Raw genomic sequence first — 14,628 nt, 5'->3', positions numbered from 1 at the left:
GATTAAAGTCAGGGATACATATATACTGAAAAGTATTTCTATCCTGTATTAGAAAGAAATTCATTTTCTTTCATAAAATATTTGTTACATTTGCTTATCGCGGTGATTGTATAATCCCTAATCTTTTCCTTCCTTTCATAATGAAATAATTTTCATGTAGACAATTCTAGTCCTAACATGTTTTCACTACTTTTCTCATTGAGGTCAGTGCAGCTCTCTGCAATTCTGGGATGGCAGCGTTCATCTGGAGATAGGCTTCCTAGTCTATCCCCAAAGCCATAGGCCCAGTATACTTCCAGTTACTAGGGTGAATTGAAACTTAAAACTGCGAGAGACATCCTCCTAAGTAAATTTCTAAGAAGATCTCTAGATATTTAATCTGTGACTATAAAGTAATGGTACTTCCTTTAATCCCAAGTATGCCCCCAAGTTATACCGCCCGTAGGGCTCCGTTGCACCGCTGCTGTGTGTTTTCTGTGTGACCTGTAGTTAGTAACCATGTGAAACAGTGATAGACTACTTCTTGCATAGTGCCTAACATGACATATTCAGTAAATATCAGTTTTCTTCCCTTAAAATGAATCTCCCTAATAACATTCTTTCCCTATCACATTTTAAAAATGCTTTCCAAGTTAAAGTACTAGCTATAACTTAAAATCACTCTACACTTTTTAGAAATGTTTTGTTTTATTTGGGGTAGTTTTGTTTAGAGCTGGAGGCAACTTTATTTACCAGCCTTGGCTCTTAATGATTTTCAAAAATCACTTCCAGGCTGAAAAAGTGAAATTTTGCCAGCATTTTCAAAATTGACAACATTAAAAGGAATAACATAAAAGCCTCAAAATGTTTTGAAAAATGGCAGATCATTGGAATAACAAAATTGACTTTTTGCCAAGATGACTGTAATGGTGGTGTGCAGTTATGGTATCTCTTTTTAAAATATTGGTAATTACAGCTAGTGTACTTAGGTATATTTTTCCCTTCTGACACTATGCATTGAGTTAGGAGAACAGAACAGCTATTTGGGAGGAGTAAAACCATATATTTTCAATCATTAAATCAGGTTCCCATTTTCATCCCTTATCTTCACTATAGTCTTAATTTACTTTGGAAAAAACAGCAGACTAGAAATGCAGGCATGTCAACTTTGATCTGACAACTCCACTGCCCAATTTTTTAACTTTTTTTCAGTTTTCTTCTTAACAAAATGTGGAGATGTGGTATATATTGTTGCCAATCTGCGGCTCCTCAGGAGCAGGGAAATGCCATTTTAACCCTGTTATTTTCATTTCAGTGATGATATTATCTAGACTAGTCAGAACTGGTATTTATGTTGTTGAGCCAGAGAAACATTTGTCAGGTAACATAAATCATAACCCTATCTTGACTGGGCACCATTGCCTGCTCACCAAGTAGCAAGAGCAGTAAAAAACTGTTGTTTGGATTTCATTTGAATGACATGTGACTTAAGGAACAGACTGAAACAGATTAGGGAAGAATAGAATTAGGGCCAAATTATTTTTGAGAAATTAGAAAAAAAGACAAGGTGGATAGAGTTTCTATTTAATTTCTGCTAGTATATTTGTTAGGTATAATAGGAAACACAAAGATGCTTTTAGTGAATCTTGCCTTCTAGGAAGAGGGGTGATGATTTAAAGTGAAGAATAATTAGTACTGTGCCTTGCTAGTTACCTGGAGTTTGAAGTCCTTTCAGTTTCACTTTCACATCCTAATGTGCTTGCTTTTTTTTTTTTTTTTTTTAAATTTATTGATGTGTCATTGGTCAACATCAACATACAGGTTTCAGGTTGGGTTTCTATGCTAATGTGCTTTTAATCTTTATTTAAATAAGTGGTTTTTTTATTGTTTGTGTGTGAAATGTTGTTATACCCTACTCTTCTGCATGTATGCATTTCCATTATATGTATTTTATAAGCAATTTGTAGTGACAGCATTGTAATATTCCTCCTTCCTGCCTTAGAGTTTAATTTTCTTGAAGCTGTTCTTTTATTAAGTCATGTCTGATAAAGATAAATGATTTCCATAATATACACTATTGCAACTCATCTTAAAATACAAGAAAAGTAGTTTTCTTTGATAAGTTTGGTCTGTATACAGAAGGCATACTGACTTGACTTTTTCCTTTTTTATCAGGACAACCTTGGGTCTCAGTTTAGCCACATGAGTCTTGCCCGCCAGCCATCTGCAGATGGTTCTGACCCTCATGCTACTATGTTCCAGTCCACTGTTGTTCTTCAGTCCCCACAGCAGTCTGGTTATATCATGACAGCGGCTCCTCCACCTCCACTACTGCCACCTCCACCTCCTCCTCCCCCTCCTCCTCCCCCTCCCCCACTGCCACCTGGGCAGCCAGTCCCTACTGCTGGCTATTCTGCTTCTGGTCACCCTGTCAGCCAGCCTGTGCTCCAGCAGCAGGGATATATTCAGCAGCCCTCACCACAGGTAGGTTGCTTTTTCACCTCCCTCTCCGCGGAGGCTTTTCATTTAAGATCACTTTTCACATTAGAGTCTTTTTGTTTATTTGTTTTTTGTTAATCCTCACCTGAGGATATTTTTCCATTGATTTTTAGATAGAGTGGAAGGGAGGGGGAGGGACAGAATGAGAGAAACATCAATTGGTGCCTGCACTCAACTAAGGCTGGACCAAGGCTGGGAATCGAGCCTGCAACTCAGGTATGTGCCCTTGACCTGGGACCCTTCGGTCCTCAGGCTGATGCTCTATCCACTAAGCAAAACTGGCTAGAGCTACATTAGAGTGTTTATTTTTAATTTCACAGGGAAAGAATTTGTGCAGGCCCAGCTAGTGTTGCTCAATGGTTGAGCATCAAGGCCACAGCTCAGTTCTGGGTCAGGGCACATACCTGGATTGTGGGCTGGATCCCCATTAGGGGGTGTGCAAGAAGCAGCTGATCAGTGATTCTCATCCTTGATGTTTCTGTTTCTCTCCCTCTCCCTTCCTCTCTGAAATCAATAAAAATATTTTTTAAATATTTATAAGGATATGTAAGCAAAACTTGTCAGCATTTTCTTTTCTCTGGAGATTTTCAAGTGCATGCTAGACAACATCATAACAGTTGAGTAAATTATGTGATCTTGGAGTTTCCTTCTGACTCAGGTTTGTTTTTTATAATTTGCTTAAGAGAAACACATTAAAGTAAATACACTATAAAAATAAAATGTAGCCCTAGTGGGTTTGGCTCAGTGGATAGAGCTTCAGCCTGCATATTGAAGGGTTAAGTTCAGTTCTGGTCAAGGGCACATGCCCAGGTTGTGGGCTGGATCCCCATTAGGGATTGTGGGGGGGGAGGGGAGGGGGCAGCCAGTCAATGATTCTCTCTCATCATCATTGATGTTTCTATCTCTCTCTTTCTTCCTCTCTGAATTCAATAAAAAAAATATACGTATATGTGTATAAAAAACATTCTTCTAAATAAATAAAATGCATTTTGCCTGGCTGGCATGTCTCAGTGGTTTAGCATTGACCCATGAACCAGGAGGTCACAGTTTAGTTCCCAGCCAGGGCACATGCCTAGATTGTGGGCTAGATCCCCAGTGTGGGGCCTGCAGGAGGCAGCCAATCAATGATGATTCTCTCATCATTGATGTTTCTATCTCTCCTATTCCTTCTTTTCTGAAGTCAATAATAAAAATATATTATATAGGAACCAAAATCCTATATAATAAAAGCATAGTATGTAAATTGTTCCCTTGACCGAGAGTTCATCTGGGAGTTCAGCCAGGGGAAGGGAGGGAGGCCCCAGCAGGCTGTGGCAGCAGGTGACCTGGGGAAGGGAGGGAGTACCTGGCCAGCAGCCAGCCGATAGGGACTCTACCAGTGCATGAATTTCATGCACTGGGTCTCTAGTAAATAAATAAAAATAAAATGCATTTTAACGCCTAGAGTGCCAAGGGAGCACAATCCCGCTCCTCCTGTCTTTGGCCAAAAGTGTCGGGAGCACTATCAAAGCTTCGAAATGGCATCCAGTTCTAAGTCTGCTTTTATTAGTGATGATGATATTGCTAAATATGTCAATGTAGTAAAGGCTTCCTTAAGTTTTTGAATATGTAACTTCATTTACTTGCAATTCATAATTTTTTCCTAAACTGCTGTAAAATCAGCAAAAATGCCTTGGCAATTTTAGCATAGTTCCTAGAATATTGGTTGGCACTCAAAGGGTTAGGAATAGATCAGTCTGGGGAGAGTTGACATCTTAACACTATTGAATTTTCCAGTACAGGAACATGTTATCTCTCTCCATTTACTTAGATCTTCCTTAATTGTTCTCAACAATATTTTGTAGTTTTCATTATATAAATATTACACATATTTTATTAATTATAACCCCTAAATATTTAATGTCTTTAAATATTCTAAAGAAGATTTTTTTTTTTTTCATTTAAAGATGACATTCAATATTCTATTAGTCCAGGTGTACAGCATAGTGGTTAGATGTTTATATAACTTATAAAGTGTTCCCCCCTGATAAGTCTAGTACCCACCTGACAGAAAACATAGTTATTACAATGTTATTGACTATATTTCTTACGTTGTACATTACATCCCGGGACTATTTTGTGACTGCCAATTTGTACCTTTTAATCCCTTCATCTTTTTCACCCATCCCTCCAAACTACCACCATTGTTTGTTGATGTATTGATGATAGCCATTCTGATAGATGTGAAGTGATATCTCATTGTGGTTTTAATTTGCATTTCTCTGATGATTAGTGACATTGAACATCTTTTCATATGTCAGCCATCTATATGTCCTCTTTGGAGAAATGTCTGTTTAGGTCCTCTGCCAGTTTTGAATTGTTTGTTTGTTTTTCATGCAAGGTTGTACCAGTTCTTCATATATTTTGAATATTAACCCTTTATGAGATGTACCATTAGCGAAAATCTCCCCTAGAATCCATGTATTAACCTGAATATGTTTTGAAAGTGCATATACTTCCCTCGTTTCCAAGCATAGGGGAAAGAATTCAGTCTTTAATCACTAACTGTTACATTATCTGTTCCTAGTTTGCTGAAAGTTTTTCCCATGAATGAATATTAAATCTTGTGAAATGTTTGTCTGTCTTTTGAAGTAATCATGTGATTCCCAACCACTCCCCTTTACTCTATTAGCACTGAATTATGTTCACTGACTTTTTTAAATATATATTTTTATTTATTTGAGACGGAGAAAGAGAGAGAAAGAGAGAGAGAGAGAAACATCAGTGATGAGAGATAATCATTGACCAGCTGCCTCCTGCACACTCCAGACTGGGGATCGAGCTCACAACCCGGGCATGTGCCCTGACCAGTAATTGAACTGTGACCTGTTTCATAGGTGGACATTCAACCACTGAGCCAAGCCAACCAGGGCTGCATTTAGTATTCTTTAACTATTAATTGATTTGTCTTGTGGTTGATAGTGTCTTTCAAATCTTTTACATCCTTATGTAAATTTTGTATAGTTCTAGCAAAAATGATAGTTGTTTTTCTACTTCTCCCTTAAGTTGTATCAGTCTTTACATAGTATTTGAATATGCATTGAACAATTCATATTTATTATACCTTCCTGATATATTGACTCATGTTGTGAAATGGTTTTCTGTTTCTATTACTATTCTTTGTCTTGAAACCTATTTTATCTGACTTTAATATAGTGACTTCAGCATTTACTTGATTTGCATTTAAATTAGTTTTTTTCACCCTCTTATTAGCAGCATTTATACCTAAAGTGTCTTTTACATACAGTAAGTATATAGTTGTTGTTTTTGCTGTTTTATACAATCTGATCAGAGTGTCTAGTTCTTTTATCTTTTATGAGGTATTGACATGGTTAGATGCAGGTATACTATATTGCTATTTATTTTCCATTTGTCCTATCTGTGTTTTATTTCTATCTGCTTCTTTTCCTGCTTTTTGTATTATTTGAACACTTTTAGTGAGGTTTTTTCACCCCCTGAGGATATGCTTTCTACTGGCTTTAGAGAGAGGCAGGGAGAGAGAAAAAAACAGCGATCAATTGCCCCCTTTACATGCCCCAACTGGGGTATGTGCCCTGACCAGGAATCAAACCCACCACCCTTTGTTATAAGGGAAGCATGTAAAACTCAAAGGCTAACACGGGCCAAATAAGTGCTGTGAGTTTGTCGTGCTTGTTGTAAGGGACGTTGTTCTAATCCACTGAGCCACACTGGCCTTGTCTTTTAGTGTTTCATTGTATTTCTTCTGTTGATTTCTTATCTATAGCCATTTGAATCTTGTTTTTGTGTACTTTATTTAGGGACTACTATATGTACCTTTACCGTATCACAGTCTAACTGATGTTTAAATAAAACTGCAAGTATTGTGTCAAAGATGAAAGGAGAGTTAGAGAAAGGAACATCAGTGATCAGCTGCCTTCTGCACATCTGCTACTGGGGATCGAGCCCACAACCCGGGCACGTGCCCTGACCCAGAATTGAACCGTGACCTCCTGGTTCATAGTTTGATGCTCAACCACTGAGACACACCAGCTGGGCAGCAATATAATTCTTTTTACCCTCTCTCCATTGTTGTCATATATATACATTATAAACAAAAATATAATGATAATTTTTGCTATAAACATTATGACTTTTATTTAAGAAAAAAATATTATTTATACATATACATACATACATACTGAAAAGTTTAATAATGGATGAGACCTAAAATCAAAACATACTATTTTGCTAATATATCCAAGAAAAATTAAGGAATCACATCTCTATTATGTCTAATATTTCAAAGACAGAAGAATATTACAGTAAATATTGGGGATTCTTGGCTTATAACAGATCTATAAATTCTTTGCTTGGCTGGTTTCCTAATGAAATGGGCACTCTTGAAGATCTCCATAGAGAGGAGAATCTGAAACAAATATGGCCAAAAAAATTAATAACTACTAAATCTAATTGGTGGTAGTACTTATATTGTATGTTTGAAATTTTTTAAAATTTTCTCAGTTAAAGCTAAGAAAATCAGTTTTCAGATGATTGGTCTTGAAAAGAATTATTGCTTCATTACACTCTGATGTACATAGCAGAAAAAGGTTTTATTGCAAATAAAATTGATTTTTTTTTTCTCAATACTTATCCTAGATGCCAGCCTGTTATTGTGCTCCAGGCCACTATCACTCCAGTCAACCTCAGTATCGCCCAGTCCCTTCTGTCCATTACAATTCACATCTAAACCAACCACTGCTACAGACCGCACAGCAGACAGGTGAGTAGCATTTTTGTCATTAATTCTTAGTGCTCAGGGACTGCTTTTTTTCATCCTGCTTTATTTCAGTCTTACTATTAGGATACTGCCACACTCAGTCTATCAAGGGTCTCAGATATGTACGTACGTATGAATATGCAAGCCTGTGATGTAAAAGAGTGGGCAAATCTTAGCACATGCTAGCAAATACCACATGGTCAGGTTTTTATGCTAAAGGGATGGGGGCCATGGTGAGCAGGTTGTACCAGGCTGAGCAGTATGGTGAGCAGCTTCCTGGTGCTCACTGCCATTGTAGTTGAAGAAGCCTTCTTTGCAGCCTGGTAACGCACCAGTGGTAATGACAAAAGAAAGGCAAGACAAGTTAAAATGTCTCCTGAACCTAAATTTGATTGAGAACTCTAGCCTAGTGAAAAATTTTTGTCTCAGTTGTTAGTAGGAATGCTTCTAAAACAAATAATGTTCTTAAATATTTATGTTTGTGTTTTGTTTTTCAGTTTGCTGGTTGTATAGTGAAAGATATTTTAAAATCAAATGCAGTCTAATACTAGGCATATCAAATATATTAAAACTCAAAAAGATTTTTTTTTTTAAGCATTCAGTGAAAACAATTGATCTCAATATATAAAACTATCTTATTTTACTGAACTCATTTCTCTCCATGCTTCCCACCTAGATGTATACTTCTGCCCTGGATGTTGAATAAGGGTTTTTTGTTTTGTTTTGTTTTTTCAGCTTTTCATAACTCTAGGTATTGAAGTAGAATTGTTATTGGTTTCTTTGGAGCCTTTTTGGCTGCTTGTCACCATTGGAGGCTCTCTGACTATGTCAGTGTGACTCAGTGAGGCCACATAATCCCTCACCTCCACTTGGGCATTTTCTTGCTCGTGATATTGTTTAGAGCTCTGAAGGGGAACTGCAGTTTCTGAAGGAAGACTCCTGCACTGCACTATCTGATGAGAAGTGCTTTTGCTTCTCATCACTTGTGCAATCTTCAGTGATCATTGTGACTTACCAGCTTCTTTTACAAGACAGGCCTCTTACTTACTATCCCTACAGAAGTTCCAGTCCTTACTCTGTTGCTCCTAGGAGTTATCTTATACTTCATATGTAGGTTCTTCCTTTTTGTGTGTTACTGGCCCTGAACTGTGTGTGTGACAGATACTCTTCTAAAGGATGTTGAGTACAAGTATTGGTCCTTTTAGCCAACTTTGAATTTGCCCTCTGTCTCCAATATGACTCTTTAGTTCCTGAAGTTTAATAACATAGTCCACTTATAATGTAAACTAATATATGCTATCATTTTTAAAGGCATCAAAAGTTGTTCTTTATACATAGAAGCATTGGTTGTGAAACTGCTCGTTAGCTTTAATACATTGTTGTTTTGTTCTTATAGACATTATTTTCCAAGTTTTCCTAGAAACTCAGTGACTGACTTTTTATGTTGTTTTGGTCTTGATTTTTTTTTCTCTGAAAATTATAATACAGATTATAGTTGATACCATGATAATAAAAAAAGAAATTTACCTTCACATCCCCCATTCAAGCACCTTGTGTGTGACTAATAAACATAGTTCGTTAGTACACCCTATTAATGAGGCAATCAAAGATCCTTTGTTCTGCATTTGTGTGAGCTAATTAGTTTTCTTCTTTTTCATGACTAAATTTTGGTCAAATTGCCTACAGAATTAAAACTTTTAGTCACAGATGGGACCAGTGTGCTTACACAAATGCATCTCTGCAAAAAATATTCCCACTTAATGGAAAACAACTGAAAATGACATTCCTAATTGAAGGCCAAATATGTGTATAACAGATAGCATGGGTTTATCATCAGTAATATTTTAAGTTGGGGTTTTTTTCTAATGCTAGTTATGGTGAAAAGGAAGAAAACAAGTAAATTAGATTGCATCTAGATAATATAGGCATAGAGAGAATATGTCTAAATAGTTTTTGACATTGTGTTTGACTCATAGAGTCAGTCATAATATAACACTTTATAACTAGAGTTGGTCCTCCCAGTTATTTTATGTAGTATCCTCTTAACTTACAGCTTAAGTTAGTTTAATCTCATTTAGTTCGAAGAAGAGGAGAAATAAATCCTCAAAAGATCCTTATCTGAAAGGGAAAGAAATTTTGTTATGCCAATAGGTACAATAGAAATTTCCCTTGAAAGAAAAGTTTGGTAGTGTCAGTGCCAAGTACTGTGTTAGTAATTATATTGAAACTTTTTATAGAATTTGTAGGATTTTAATATTTTTAAAAGTTATAATTTAAAGATTTTTTTAGTTAGCTAATGCCTATTTTTTATGTCAAAAGTTATAGAAAATATGCATTTATGTTTGCAGTGTCCTAATAGAAAAGTGAAATGCATTGGGAAATGGACAGGCAGTTTTTTGTTTCTGATTTTTTTCACAGATTTATAGCAATTTCTGTCTCAATAATTTACATTTTTATATGTAAGCATCAGACTTTCTTTTTCTTATTTTTTTCCTTATATTTCCCTACATTTTATCATCCTGAACTGATTAACATTAGAAACTGTCACATCTTAACATTTTTTCTTCAAACATTTAGTTAAGCATATTGTTTTCTTTTATTGCCTGAAAGGGTGAATTATTCATCCAAATAATGAAAGCATAGATAGATTTGGAACAATTTTTCTTCACTGAGGCACAAATAAATAATTTTTAAATGTTTGTACATAACTGTAAAGAAATTTTTGCCATAAATTAACAAACCCAATTGAATTAGCTATTCTTAGACCAAGTAGGGTATGAGCAATGAATTACAGGATTTTCTCTATTTTCCCTTTTTGGAGACAGAGAGAAAGGATGAAATGCTTTGGTCTTTTATCCGTGTGTCTGCCAGAGGACCACAACAGTTACTGGTCTCCTTGACAATAAACCACCAGTCTGTTAGGGGAACTGAATTGAAATTAGTACTTAACATTACAAATGAATAAACAGATCCTTTGTTATGAATGTGAAACTACCCTGGTCATTCAAAACAAGGTAGTCAACCTCTATCAACAGAAGCAGAAGAAATTCTGGCTACATAAGGCTTTTGGACAATGTAGTATATGACATGAAAGAAAATAATATAGTCAATCCTGGCAGCCCTTATTTATTGTTAACTCCTTTTAGGTGTATCACCTAAAGCCTCTGGGTTTCAATTGACTCGTTTTCCAAGTAAGGGAGTTTTACCCTGTTTTCTTTTGAAGCCTCTGTGTATCCTAAAATGCCATGATTCTGTGTGTCTGTCTCATGAGTCGTTTCTAGTTCAGAAAGATAGGAATATCGAAGACTTGGTTTGCAAGTGAGTTACTATGAAGAAATAAGTCCTATAAACAACAGTTCCAAAAGATCTGGTTACTTGCCAGTTACAATAAGGATTTGTTATCCTAACTCTTTATCATAAAATTTACAGCTTGGAGACTATAAAGTATACTACATTTAAGAAGCTTGTTTTCTACTTATAAAGAAACCTTTTTCTGCAAGTAGTGATTATAGCAAAGATTTTAGGTTTGTGAGGCCCTGGCTATTTTCTATCTAGCTGCTTTCATTCTTATGACTCTTTTGAAAAGTTTGCAGCTTCACCATATATGTTTAATATTTGCAATAATTGGCCTTGTTCCTGAGCTGTTGGATTCGGGGCCGTAGCACTGTCTGAGAGGTTTACATTTCTCACAGTGAACCGGTCTCTTTTTCAGCTGCTTCCTGGCTTCTTTTTACTCAGGTTTCCACTGCTTTTTTATATTTTTCTTCTTTTATTTTTTTTTATTGCTGTATTAAGGTATTAACATTTGCTTATATTTTCCTGTAATTGTAATACCAGTTAATCATGCATCGTACTCAGCACTAGGGACTTGAATTTAAATGACAACCTTGGCTTAATGTAACTTACCTTTTAAAAATTTGTGAAAGCTATTGCTTAAATTTCTTTTCCAAAGCAGATTTGTATGGCAGATTCATTTTGGTTGGAGCTTTTCTTAAAAGTTTAATGTCTTGCCCGATGTGGCTCAGTGGTTGAATGTCAACATCTGAACCAGGAGGTCACAGTTTGATTCCCGGTCAGGTACTTCCTGGGTTGTGGGCTCAATCCCTGGCACAGGAGGCAGCCAATTAATGATTCTCATCATTGATATTTCTTTCTCTCCTTCTTACTTCCTCTCTGAAATTAATTAAAAAATATTTTTTAAATTTAATTTCTTAAGTATGCCAAACTCATTAGCAAACGGCAAATATATCTCTTTTCCTATTGCTATATAACTTTTTAGGATCATTATGCATTAAAGCATGCCATAAAATAAGATACCTAAAAATCATTTGAAGCTACTTGGGCTCCAACCAGGGATATAATTCGGTTTGTGTGTTTTTTCTAAACTGATTTTGTATGCATGTGGAAAACAAAATGACCCTGTAAAACTAAATATCATTTTAGTTTTGCAACCAGTTGATAAATTCAAAGAATATAAATGCATTATATCTTCAGTCTCAGCTTTTCACATAACTCAGAACCATGTGGTTCCAAACTGATTAAGTTTTATTATCTGCAGACTATATATAGTAGGGTCCTGATGAGCTGCACTGTGTAGAACAACCATGTCACACTTGTGGCCCACAGGCCACGTGCCTTGTTTATTTAGCCCGTGTTAGCCTTTGAGTTTGACATGCTTGGTGTAGAAGGAACATTTTAGGATAAACAGTCTAAGATGCACAACATATTGGCAGCATTATAAGATGCAAATTTAAATTAACTAGAATGTAAAAGACAAGCAAGGAAGAAAGGGTCCTATTGGGTAAGCAGGGGAGGGGTGCTAATAATGAAGACTTGGCTATGGCAAGTAGGGACTCTGGGCACAGTCATTTTCTTTACTGACAACTTTTGATGGGAGTAATAGGAATAGAAATTTTGTATTTATATTATTACATTTGGTAGCCTTGGCTATTGTTTTCCCATTGATTCTGTGAGCATTTCTTAGTATTGTATGAGCAGCACAGATTCAGACATTGTATAATACCTACAAATCCACCTATTTCCCTTTTCCCTTCTCCATTAACCTGCCGCCACTGAAATCTGGAGCCAAATGTATCTGGTAAGTACCCATAGATTTTCTTGAGTTGTATAGATTCTTCCATAGGACTGTCATTTAAATAGCTGTGAGCTGTAATCTCTGTGGCTGTTTTTATTAGATTTTTTTTGGGGGGGGGAGGGGGGTGTTTGTATTTATGTTTACTTCAGGCACAGAGGTAGGAGTCCAGAGGGTGATATAGAGGAGAAAGAATAGTGAAGGTTTGCTGGCAAGTGTGTCTTCCTCCACATTTACTTAAGGGGCTAGTTGAACTTGCCTGCTCACTAAAATAGTGCCACATACATAAGACAGACCAGGAACCCTCAAAAACTTGAGAATTTGATTATTTAGAAGCAGTTCTTTTAAATTGTCCTGTAAATACCTAGTTGCCAATAAATTTAAAGTTGGCAAAATGATTCCTCAAAAAAAACTACTTTCACATTGCTTCAGCTATACAAGTTTAATTGCAAAAAAAATTAATCATAAAATTTAATAAACCTTAGATTTATGGCTATTCTGACTAAATAGTTCTTCAATTCTTTTTATCTTTCTAATCATATCTAATCCATATTAAGAATGCTTTCCTTTAACACAAGTGCTAGTTCAGGTCACCTATATAAAATGAAACTAGCCTATTACAGCCTAGGCAATACTTTTCTGCTGAACATGCTATTTCCTTGCTCATTTTTCTGTTGACGTGAAAGGGAGTTAAAAATAGAATATTCTTTGAACCCTCCAGGGATGTGCCTGAGCCATCAATTTATATTGTCCTAGTTCTCTCAGCTTACAGAATCGATTGTGCTTTCCTCTGAAAGTGCTGGAAGAAATGGAATAATATGGCAACATATAGTCCTTTAACAAAGGAGAATGGCATTGTTAAATGACACCTATATTGAGACTTGGGTGTTTATTCTGTTGGTACCTCTTAAATTGGCATTGCTTGCTTTACAAAACAGATGTTTTCCCACAATATTGACACAAATTTCTATAAAAGATACTCTGTTTTCCTCTAACTTCTAGATTAAATCCAAATATATGACAGGAAGATTTTTTTTTTTAATTCTTATATACTGAAACACACTTTTTATTGAAGAAAGAGTAATTTAGATATAGTAGTCAAGTTGGTCATATGTTGAGTGTCCTAATATTGGGAATACTCTTCTTGTAGTACATTTTATTTATTTTTTAAAATATATTTTTTATTGATTTTTTACAGAAAGGAAGGGAGAGGGATAGAGAGTTAGAAACATCGATCAGCTGCCTCTTGCACATCCCCAACAGGGGATGTGCCCACAACCAAGGTACATGCCCTTGACCAGAATCAAACCTGGGACCCTTGAGTCCGCAGTACATTTTAAATGTAATGGTACTTTTCATTCTCTAGGACTCTTCATTCTTTCTAATCTTCCACCTTCTCCTCTTTTCCAGATCATTGGATTTTTTTTCTCATACTTGACAGTCTTCAAACTATACTTTTGAAATTATCAGGACTCTGTTTCTCCCTTTCCTTTGTCTGAATAATTACATAATACACCCAAAGTACTGTGCCACTTCTCTGAGTGACACTGTAACAGCTGATGCTCAGCAGCCTGAATGTTTAAATACAGGTTTGGAGGAATTTGAGCATCTTGAACACTTCTTTAAGATGTACATTTTATTAAGGAAGTGTGCATAAAGTGAGGCATGTCCTTAATTAGATGATCTTTTATGTGACTAATAAGTTATTTTTTTTTAAATATATTTTATTGATTTTTTACAGAGAGGAAAGGAGAGAGATAGAGAGTCAGAAACATCGATGAGAGAGAAACATCGATCAGCTGCCTCCTGCACATCCCCCACCGGGGATGTGCCCGCAACCCAGGTACATGCCCTTGACCGGAATCGAACCTGGGACCTTCCAGTCCGCAGGCTGACGCTCTATCCACTGAGCCAAACCGGTTTCGGCAATGTGACTAATAAGTTATTTTATTAATGATTTTGTCTTAAAAAGACAATAGTAAGGTTCTTATCTTTAATTGGATTAGTGGAATGGTGTTGTGGATATTTGATTTGTTTTTGGTGCTTTCCAGCTGAATATTTCTAGTTTTGCTAATGAATATAGTAACTTTAAACAGTATAGAGCCCATGGTCTTGGGTCATTTGAAAAAGTTCAGTAATCTTACTGCAACTTTTAATGTCTTGCTCTTTAGAAAGTGTACTCCAAAATTATATACTTCTCGACCAGTTATTGGGTTGTTGTTTGTTTGTTTTAATTATTGGAATGAATAGTGAATAGTCCGACACCTCATTTCACTGCTGG

General features: G+C 36.0%; 1 protein-coding gene across 1 annotated transcript in view; it reads left to right on the top strand.

Moving 5' to 3' along the window:
- The window catches only part of R3HDM1 (R3H domain containing 1), a 112,248-nt gene that overhangs the window by 43,312 nt on the left and 54,308 nt on the right, over positions 1–14,628 (top strand). Inside the window, exons 17-18 of the mRNA XM_081095379.1 lie at positions 2,155–2,463; positions 7,135–7,258. Of these exons, the coding sequence (XP_080951505.1) occupies positions 2,155–2,463; positions 7,135–7,258 (433 nt within the window). The remainder of the gene's footprint in view (positions 1–2,154; positions 2,464–7,134; positions 7,259–14,628) is intronic.

Source organism: Myotis nattereri (genome assembly GCF_964212035.1).
Source record: "Myotis nattereri genome assembly, chromosome: 7".
NCBI classification, from domain to species: domain Eukaryota; kingdom Metazoa; phylum Chordata; class Mammalia; order Chiroptera; family Vespertilionidae; genus Myotis; species Myotis nattereri.
The sequence above is the reverse complement of the archived record's forward strand: the minus strand, read 5'-3'. Positions and strand labels throughout refer to the sequence as shown.